General features: G+C 41.3%; 1 protein-coding gene across 3 annotated transcripts in view; it reads left to right on the top strand.

Moving 5' to 3' along the window:
* The window catches only part of WDR47 (WD repeat domain 47), a 67,997-nt gene that overhangs the window by 6,439 nt on the left and 51,229 nt on the right, over positions 1-10,329 (top strand). For 2 of the 3 annotated variants that reach the window (XM_008566351.1, XM_008566342.1), the window contains exon 1: positions 6,489-6,848. In XM_008566351.1, coding sequence (XP_008564573.1) covers positions 6,699-6,848 — 150 coding nt within the window. In that variant the 5' untranslated portion in view covers positions 6,489-6,698. Of the gene's footprint in view, positions 1-2,189; positions 2,276-6,488; positions 6,849-10,329 lie in introns of those variants that run through there. The other variant, XM_008566360.1, reaches the window with a different exon arrangement.

The following is a 10,329-nucleotide window of genomic DNA, read 5'->3' as shown; positions in this document are numbered from 1 at the left end:
TATGGTAGATCTATCTTCAATTGTTTGAGGAACCTCCAAACCATTTTCCATAGGGGTTGCACCATTGTGCATTCCCACCAACAGTGTAAGAGAGTTCCTTTTTCTCCGCAGCCATGCCAGCATTTATCTTTCGGTGTCTTTTGGATTTTTGCCATCCTAACTGGGGTGAGATGGTATCTCAGTGTGGTTTTGATTTGCATTTCCTGGATGCTGAGTGATGTTGAGCATTTTTTCATATGACTGTTGGCCTTTTGTATATCTTCTTTAGAGAAATGCCTGCTTAGCTCTTTTGCCCATTTTTTGATTGGGTTGCTTGTTTTTTTCTTGTAAAGTTGTTTGAGTTCTTTATATATTCTGGATATTAGTCCTTTGTTGGATGTGTATTTTGCAAATATTTTCTCCCACTCTGTTGGTTGTCTTTTAGCTCTGTTAATTGTTTCTTTTGCTGTGCAGAGGCTTTTTAGTTTGATATAGTCCCATTTGTTTATTTTTCCTTTGGTTGCCTGTGCTTTTGGGGTCATATTCATGAAGTCTGTGCCCAGCCCTATTTGCTGAAGGGTTTCTCCTATGTTTTCTTTAATAAGTTTTATTGTTTCGGGGTGTATATTTAAATCCTTGATCCATTTTGAGTTGATTTTAGTACATGGTGAGAGATGTGGGTCTAGTTTCAATCTCCTGCAAATGGATATCCAGTTATCCCAGCACCCTTTGCTGAAGAGGGAGTCCTGACCCCAGTGAATAGACTTGATGCCTTTGTCGAAGATCAAATGGCAGTAAGTGCGTGGGTTGATTTCTGGGTGTTCTATTCTATTCCATTGATCAGTGTCTCTGTTTTTGTACCAGTACCATGCTGTTTTGGTTATTATGGCTTTGTAGTATAGTTTAAAGTCAGGTAGAGTAATACCTCCAGCTTTATTTTTTTTGCTCAGCATTGCTTTGGCTATTCGTGGTCTTTTGTTATTCCAGATAAATGATTGTATAGTTCTTTCCATGTCAGAGAAAAATGTCATAGGAATTTTAATGGGGATTGCATTAAATTTGTAGATAACTTTGGGTAGTATAGTCATTTTCACTATATTGATTCTTCCAATCCATAGAAAATTCTTTTGAACAGTGCTGATCTAGAGTGTATAGATGGTCTCTCCTAAGTTAATTCACTTTTTTTTTTTAACTTACTATGGGAAATCTCAAGCATACACAATAATAAAATAGTATAATGAGCCTTCAGCTTCAACATGTAATCAACTTTTGCCAATTTGTCTTACCTTTTGTCAAAAGTTGATTACATGTTGAAGCTGGGGGCTCATTATACTATTTTATTATTTTCAGTATTATTTTAAAGCAAATCCCAGATATAATTGTATCATTTCATCTATAAATACTTCAGTATGTATTTCTTTTTTGGCAGGGCCAGCTGTCTGGTATGGAGCTCTGAACCAGTGACCTTGGTGTCATAAGGTTGCACTCTAATCAACTGAGCTAACCAGCCAGCCCTTCAGTATGTATTTCTAACAAAAAGGTTAAAAAGGTAGCCCAAATGCTATCATCAAACCCTATCAAAAATTAACACTAATTCCTCAATATGCCATCTAAAACCTAATCCCTGTTTAAATCTTCCATGTTTGTCTCAAAAGTATCTTTTTTTTGCAGATGGCCGGTACGGGGATCCCAACTTGTGACCTTGGTGTGTTCTAACCAACTGAGCTAACCAGCCAGCCCTCAATGTATCTTTTTTGAGTTTGCGTATTAGTTTTGTTTTTTATTGCTGCTGCAACAAATTACTCATTTAGTGACTTACATTTATTATCTTACTGGTTCTTTAGGTCAGAAGTCTGACACTAGCCTCGGTAGGCCACAATATTAGTTCTAAGCATAGAAATTTGTAAATGGGGGAACTAACTCAGTTGGCCTGCCATCAGTGAAGAAGGGTGTTGCCTGGAGTCATTCGGCCATTTTCCAAGACGCCTCTGGAGGCTGCATTATTTGGGTGAATATACTGTAGTACAGAGTTCTATTTGCAGCATTGCAAGCTTGGAAACTGATTTTATCAGCAAACCGAGAGCGTTTTCTATCTTTCGGGGTGGCCTCAGAAACCAAGTTCATAGGACCAATGTATGAAAATGGATACCAGTTTACAGATGTAAGTAAAACTTGCACCTGTATGACCCACACATTCTTCCCTTCTCTAGGTGGACACATGTAGAAAACTGAAACAGAATTATGAAGTCGAATCATAATGAGGGGAGTTACATGAATGCATTGTCTACAGCATGAGGTAAGATAGGATAGGGTTAATATAGAAACAGGAAAAATGGCCCACCAGGGCCTGAAGCAATGCACATCGAGGATGGATGGCCTTGGGAGCCACCTTCAGGACTGACTTGTTACACTGGAAACTTGGCTTGACAATACCTATCCAAGCATTGTCAGTGTTTGTCACTTTGAGGTGACTGCATATCTCTAATTCATTTAAATATTGGTAATTCAAAGCAGGCAATTTTCCTTCAAAAAATTCTCAGGGAAGCTTCATAGTTGCTCATAAGAGCTAACAACACTGAACATTGTGCCTGAAAATCAAGAACTTTTAAAGCTCTTCCTGCATCCCAGAACATTCCTAGTTTTCTGGGCCTGATTTTCTTAGGGTCCTCATGCTTTCCTTCTTGCTGTAAAAGAAGACTGGTGGAGTGGATAATCAGTGAACAAAGTGTTACATGTGTTGCTGAAAGCTGCTGCTTTTCCTGGGTCCTAGTAAATGACTACATAAGCTATTTAGACTGTTAAATTATGGAATAGAATCAAGGAAAAAGTTTTGATACATCAGATGAGTGTTTATTAAACACCTACTGTATTTGAGGGATAGCACAGATACCATTTTGCCATGTGGTATGTGGATAAATACAATTCTAAAGTTATAGAAATGAAGTAAGCAATTTTTTTTTTCTTTAAAATTCTTTTCCTTATGGGAGCAAACTTCTTATATTATCAGTAAACTGATAGGAGTTTCAGTTGGAACTTTTGTACAGAATCCCGTGTTATTTGTAGCACTGAAACTTCCGTGTACATACTCACTTTATTATACTTATGCAGAGAGCCTGGTAAACTGCCTTGAAATCTTTGGGTGCATTCTTTTAGGACAGGGAGAACAATTGATAAAACAAAAATAATTTTGTCATTTGCTTTTGCTTGGTCATTTTAGATAACTGAAGTTTTATTAGGAAAGAGCATACCTAGTTATTCACTAAACTCTAAAAGAAATGCTAATACTATACTTAATTCTTCTGAAGGAGGATTTTTGTAAGTATTTTGGCAGTACGCAAATGTACAGTAAGACACCTACCCAGACATATTTTGGTGAATCTCTGTATTTCTTCCATACCAGTCATCTTAAATGGTCTCAAACTTATTACTAGAAACTTACTTTATCCCCAAACAGCTATCTGAAATTATGATGCTTAATGTGCTTTATGTATTATTAACATTTTCTAACATTTAGTTTCCTTTTTTTTTGAATTTCAGTATATTTCAGTGACTCGATTAAAATGGGACATTTATTTTTTCCAAAGTAAAATATTTATTTTTATCTTCAATACATCAGATACTTATTTAACATAAATAAAACCACATCTCTTTTATGTTGAAACAAGAATGTATTTTTGGGGCCGGCCCCTGTGGCGCACTTGGGAGAGTGCAGTGCTGGGAGTGCAGCGACGCTTCCGCTGCGGGTTCGGATCCTATATAGGAATGGCTGGTGCGCTCACTGGCTGAGCGCGGTAGGGGCGACACCAAGCCAAGGGTTGCAATTCCCTTACCGGTCACGGGAAAAAAAAAAAGAATGTATTTTTGTCTGCTAGGTTTAACCATTGACCTGTAACTTAAGCTTCTGCTTAAGGTTCTAGCTAGGAGCCCTGGTAGAGCCAGGTAATTCTACCTCCATAATCCTTGAATCTGTCTAAAGGAGAAGCAGCAGTGGTGGTACTTTGTTTTCTCAAAGCTAGGGTACTACTGGCTCTGAAGCACAAAGCTCTTTGATGTGTGTATGTATGTGTGTGTATTCTAGTAATGAGAGTGAAACTTTGAAAACAAGTTCCCTTATCCCCTGAACTGCCCTGAACTCGTTGAGGCAATATTTCCTAGTTTGGGCTTGTGCTCAGATTCCTTTCTACTACTTGGGGAAAACCAAAAGCTTCTATTTCCCTTTTTCAAAACGAGATTTGAGAAGCATATTAAAGGGGTCCACCTTAGCCTATAGGCATTTGTCACAAGGCACCATGAATCATTCTGTCATGTTAGAACCTGCATTTCCAAACCACACCTAACCTAGTTCCTGACCCAGAGTTAGCATTCAGTAAATATTTGGTGAATAATTGAGGCAATACCTCAGGATCTAAGGACAGTCCTTCACCTAAGAAAGCCTTGTCCTTTCTGAACAATTCACTGCTATTGCAGCAACCAGAGGGAAAGACAAGAAGATCTAATCTTAACCAGTGTGGCTGAGTATAGGAGGAAAGGTGATACCTTAGGCTAACAAGCTATTAAGGTCGTAGTGTAAAACTTGATGTTACATCAGGAAGCAAACATACAGACAGTCAATGCATTTATCAGTACACAAGTGTTAAGGTATGCCAGATGTCTCATATTTCAGTGCCTGGTTCCTTCCCTCCTTCCATTCCCTTTTTCCAGAAATATAATGGTTATGTATTTGCTTCTGACAATGATGGTTATTATTTATTGAAAATATAGATGCAAATAACACTATGCCATAGGGTATGGGGAATATAAACGTAAATAAGACCTCTTATCCTCCCTACCTTGTCAGAATAGGGTCCATTTTCTTTCCTTTTTTTTTTAAAAGATGACTGGTAAGGGGATCTTAACCCTTGACTTGGTGCTGTCAGCACCACGCTCTCCCAAGTGAGTTAACCGGCCATACCTATATAGGGATCCAAACCCTTGGCCTTGGTATTGTCAGCACCATACTCTCCCAAGTGAGCCACGGGCCGGCCCCTAGAATAGGGTCCATTTTCAAACTAAAATTTCCAGTTGACACAGTGAGGTAGAGTGGAAAAAGGTTTTAAGAGTCACAGTAGTTAAAATCCTGGCCCTGCTTCATATCAGCTGGGTGATAACTGGGCAAGTTATTTCCTTTCATCTCTGAAATGGGAATAATTAACAGGCATTTTAAGGGAGATTGTAAGGCTTAAATGAGAACATAGGCAAAGCATTTTGTCCTTAATGAATGCCAAAACCAATCTAGTACCTGATCATATTCTTCTCTTTTATTAGTGCTCTGCCTCTGGGAGGTGCTCAAATATTTGTCAGATGGTCCCTGATTAGTAACTTTCTAGTTCTACTTGAAGATTTAAATATTTAAATGATGCTGATATTTGCAACTGCTATTGTTTGAGAGTCAAGATTTAGAGACTGTTTCTTAGGTGAACGATATTGGCAAAATGATTGAGAGACTATTTCCAGGATATATCATCACATCTGCCCACTTTTTCAATTTAACATTCTGTAAAGTGTTTTTGTTAGCTTATTTTGTCTTGTTTTCAATATCAAGACCGTAGGTAACATTAAATTGTATTTATATTTATTTGCCTGTCACTTATCATTGAGAGGGCTCATAATGAAGACTTTCTTCCAGGGGCTAATCAAAACTAGGCAGTTGAAGCTTTGCAGTTCAGCTTTTGTGCATTGTTTTTCCAGAATTTCTAAATATTTTTCTTAGAACCTTTTCCTCAAGCTATTACTTCTTTTATTTTAAATTGGACAAAATTCTTCCTTTTCAGAAATGTTTTTGATGTTTATTCTCTTTACCAGTCTCTTTAACCCCATTTCCCCTTTTTGGGATGCCCAGCTCACTCTGGCCTTAAATTGGCCGTTGTGAGGACAAGGTTCTCACAGGCTTGTGTCACTGCATTCTTCCTCAGCTCTATATGGATATACCCCCTGATTGTTTAATTCAGCTCGGCTGAGCATCACATATATTTGTGGAATACTATGGCACCTATTGGGTGGGAGTAAGGGGCTTACAATCAAAAGATGTGGACAAAAACTGTGAACGTGTTATGTAACTGAAAAATGCTTCAAGGCTTTACAAAATGAGAAATCAGGAAAGGGACAAATAAGCCACTGGAGTTTTCAGGGAGGAAGTGGGGCCTGGAAAAGCGGAGAGAGAGGAGCAGGAGGCAAGATTTATTTCATTAGCCTTCATTAATAGATTATTGGGGAGGAGTACCAAGAGTCAATACTGATGTGTAGATGACTTCTGTCTTTGGAAGTGACAACCCTGTCTGCGCTATTTCGGGACACAAAGTCAGCGGCCGGGGATGGGTCTGCGACCTTGCCACCGGTCTCTCACCCAATTGCCGCACCCGCTCTTCCCAGCGAGTCCAGTTGGTCCCAGGAACACCGGCCCGCAGCCCGGGCCTCCAGGCCTGCCCCCGCCGCCCCGCCCTGCCCCGCCCTGGCCTCGGGCCCGCCCATCAGACGCTCCCTTCGGCGCAGGCACTTGCCTGGCCGCCCCGCACGGCGGGGTCCTGAGGCTCCTCGGGGGAACGCGGCGATTGGCTGGAGCTCGTGGCTGGAGCTCGGCTGAGGCAGCTCTTGACAACCGCAGTCTGCAAGAGCCTAAGCTGAGCGGTCGCCGGCCCGGGAGGGCGGACGCGAGAAGGACGGAGTGACTAGCTGATGGATTGATGCGCGGGCGGCAGGAGGGAGGACCGACGCCAAGTCCACACAGCCGCCCTCGCGCTCCCACCCCAGCCTGGAGCCGGCTGCTTCCGGGCCCCGGCCACCCAGCTGCGTTCTCCACCGCCGCTTCTCCGGGCTCGTCCCGGAGTCCTCAGGTGAGAAACTCTAGGAGGTGGAGGCGGGGTCGGGCCGCCACACACCGCGGGTTGCCATGGCCACCGTCACCACCTGTCACCACCCGACAATGCTCGGACCGGGCGGTCCCGGAGAAGGGTCTTGGATAGGCTTGAGTGCTGACTGGAGGAGACTGGGGGTGGGTGAGGCCCCGGCGCCGCCGGATGAGGACCCATTCCAGGCTACCGCTCCTGGAGCACACCTTTCCCTCCCCACCACATTGTGGGAGCAGAGATACGCCCCTCGCCCTGGCACCGAGCAGCGAGCGCGCGCAGGGTTCGTGCCCACCTCTCTCCTGCTGAGAGGCGGGAGGGGGCTGACTGCTGATTCTTCCTGCCTCGCTCCTTCGCCGAGCCCTAGCGAGAACTGACGGGCGCGCTCGCGTCCCTTTCTGTGCATGCCTTGGCCGCGAGGAGAGGAGGGAGCGGCGGGGCTGGGAGCCGAGCGGCTGCGTGGGGCAGCCCCGCGGAGCGGCGTTTGGCCTTTCTGACGTCAGTGGTCAATGGGAGCAGGCCTTTGGGGATCTGGGCGGGGTCGGGGAGAGGAACAGCGGCTGGATTTGGAACAGGAGTTGTGCTGAGGGGCGACTGCGTAGAAGACACGAGAGGTTGTCGAATGCATAGTGTTAAGCCGTTACCCTTTACTGGGGAGAAAAAGATTGGGGCTCTAGCTCTGGGGAGAAGCCTTGGACAAAAGGGGCGGAGGCGAGGGTAGGATGGGGCAGCCTTTGAGCAGATGATTTTTTTCTTCTCTGTACCCAGACAAGCAGTTAGTAACCACGCATGGTATCTGAGTGGAGCGTTTTTGGCAACTTGGTTCTTTCTGCATAATGAAAGGAGAAGTCTTTGTTCCACCCAGATTTCATGGGTTGTGATCCTAACACTTATTTTCCTCCCTTTGTTGACTTCGTAGAATGCTTCAAAAAGTTAATGTTACAGGAATTAACATGTAGGCTTTAAAAATGCTATAAATCTTTTTTCACAGTAGATCTGAATAGAATTTTTTCTTTTTTTGTCTCCAGTGTTGGCATGTGTTGCATTGACATTTTACTAGAGAAAAGAAATGCCTTAGAGCCCGTTTTCCTTAATATGGGACATTTTCGAGGTCTCATTTAGGAGGCAGACGTAATGAATAATTTTACCTTGGATTTGGGAGTGTTGGATGTAGATTGCTTCCAACAGGAAACAAAAAATATTATACAGTCATGGAAAAGATAAGAAAATAATTAAGCCACAACAATATTCTGTTAGGTAAAAAAACAAAAAACAAAACCCTTGAATTTGGATGTCACTATAAATATGTAATTTTTTATATTATTGTTATTATTTTTTAGTGGCTGACCGGTATGAATATGTAATTTTTTTGTGAGGCGATTTTTAACTTGTTTTTATTTCCCACCCTCCCACTTCATAGTTCTTTTCTCCCTTGTTATAAAAACCGGTACTAAGAATGTGTCATTAGAGAACAGGGGTACTATCCTATGTTCCTAGTTACGTAATTGTGTTCAGTCTCTTTCTGTTCGTGAAGTCGAGTTTATCAGTTACTGAATGGACAGCATCTGCTATGCTTAATATATGCTGCAGTTTGAGAAACATTTCAAAATTAGTAGGAAATGATGTACAATTTTCCTTAGTAGATCGGTAAGCTGGAAATCCGATTGCCTGGATTTAAGCTTCCCTTTGCTACTCATTATAATCTTGAAAGAGCTACTTACACTACAATTGACTGATTTCTCATACTGTAAAATGGGGATTATGCCTGCTATTGTTTTACTTTGGGAATGGGCTCTGAAGTTGAATAAAATAATGCATTTGAAAGCACTTTGGAAAAAAATTCAAGGCATCCATTGATTACCTTTTTATAGAGGGGAGCATTGGCAAGGATAATTAAAAATTTCTGCATAATCTGTTTAGCATTTCTAGGTCCAGGACCTTATTTCTTACAGTGGCCTTAAAGGGCTCATGAGAACTGTTGAAGTGTATCCCTACTCCTTGGCAGAGGTTCTCTATTACTCTGGTAAGGGGGAGAAAAGGGTGTTTCCTTCCTATATGTAGGTCAGGATTGCTATCTTGCTTTCAGTAGAATGTTCTCATATTATAGTAAATAAGGCTACGGCCAATAACTCTGACTTGAGTTATGAGGTTACTTCAAAAAGTGCATGGGCAGATTTGTATTATCTTTTAATTATATTTTTCCACGAGCTTTTTGAAGTACCCTTGTATATTTGGTGCTAAATAATCCTCACTGTTGATCATTGGTTCTTCACTAATGAAGAAATAGCTTACATATTTATTCCCTCTGACCTGTGCTTTTCAAATTGGAGAATTTGCACTATTAGTGATAGGCTGCAATGTTCCAAGAGATAAACCTGGTCACATAACGTGGCATACATTTTATGGAGTTGTCATCAATTTCACTTGAAGACTTGGGTAAAAAATAATCATTTTTATATTGAAACACAAAAAGATGATATGGAAAATGCAATATTTACATTAATTTCTAAGGTAAAATTCAAAGATTTCAAATGCAGAGAGTTTAAGCACCCTCTGGGGATGTGTTTAGTTTCTTCTGCCCTTAAGTGGAAAAGTTTAAGAAGCATTGCCATAGACTCTCAGTTAATGAATAGCAAATCACTACATAGCACAGGAAATAAATTGAATTCCAATTTCTTTCTTTTTTTTTTTTTTAAAGATGACCGGTAAGGGGATCTCAACCCTTGGCTTGGTGTTGTCAGCACCACGCTCAACCAGTGAACTAACTGGCCATCCCTATATAGGATCCGAACCCCTGGCCTTGGTGTTATCAGCACCGCACTCTACCGAGTGAGCCACAGGCCGGCCTTTGAATTCCAATTTCTAAGACTTTGACCGACATTAGGCTCAATGTTACTTGACTCCTAATTGTCCCCTGTAAAAGTCAGAATGTTGTAATGGAAAGGTCACAGAATTTTAGTGAGATAGACTTGCTTGTCCCATTCTTGGCTCTGCCTTATTTGCTCTGTGACCTTAGGCAAATATTGTAACATCTCTGAGCATTAGTGTAATCATCTGTAAAATAAAGGTAATAGAGTTGTAAGAATCATATAGATAATGTATGGAAGTATTTAACCCAAGGCCTTACATACACAGGTACTTCAAAAAGTTCCTGGAAAACTAGAATTAATGCAAATCTTTCCATGAATTTTTTGAACTACCCTCATACAGTAGATGATCAATTAGTGTTCCCTTCCCATCTCTGCATGCTAGGTTATTAATAATTCTTTAAACCCATTCTTAGCAGGAGACCTCATTACCCCCTGAATTTCCATGGCTTTTTATTTGTAGTTCTCTTAAGATACTCTTTACTTTATATTTTTTGTATATTATATTTGTACAGAACACTTGAACCCTGGTCTTTGGATTCCAAAACCAATGCTGGCCCACACCTAAGGATACTTCAGTTTTGAGACCATTACACTGAATA

The sequence above is a fragment of the Galeopterus variegatus genome, unplaced genomic scaffold, assembly GCF_000696425.1.
Source record: "Galeopterus variegatus unplaced genomic scaffold, G_variegatus-3.0.2 Scaffold16, whole genome shotgun sequence".
NCBI lineage: Eukaryota > Metazoa > Chordata > Mammalia > Dermoptera > Cynocephalidae > Galeopterus > Galeopterus variegatus.
Note: the sequence above shows the minus strand (reverse complement) of the source record. Positions and strands in the feature narration are given on the sequence as shown.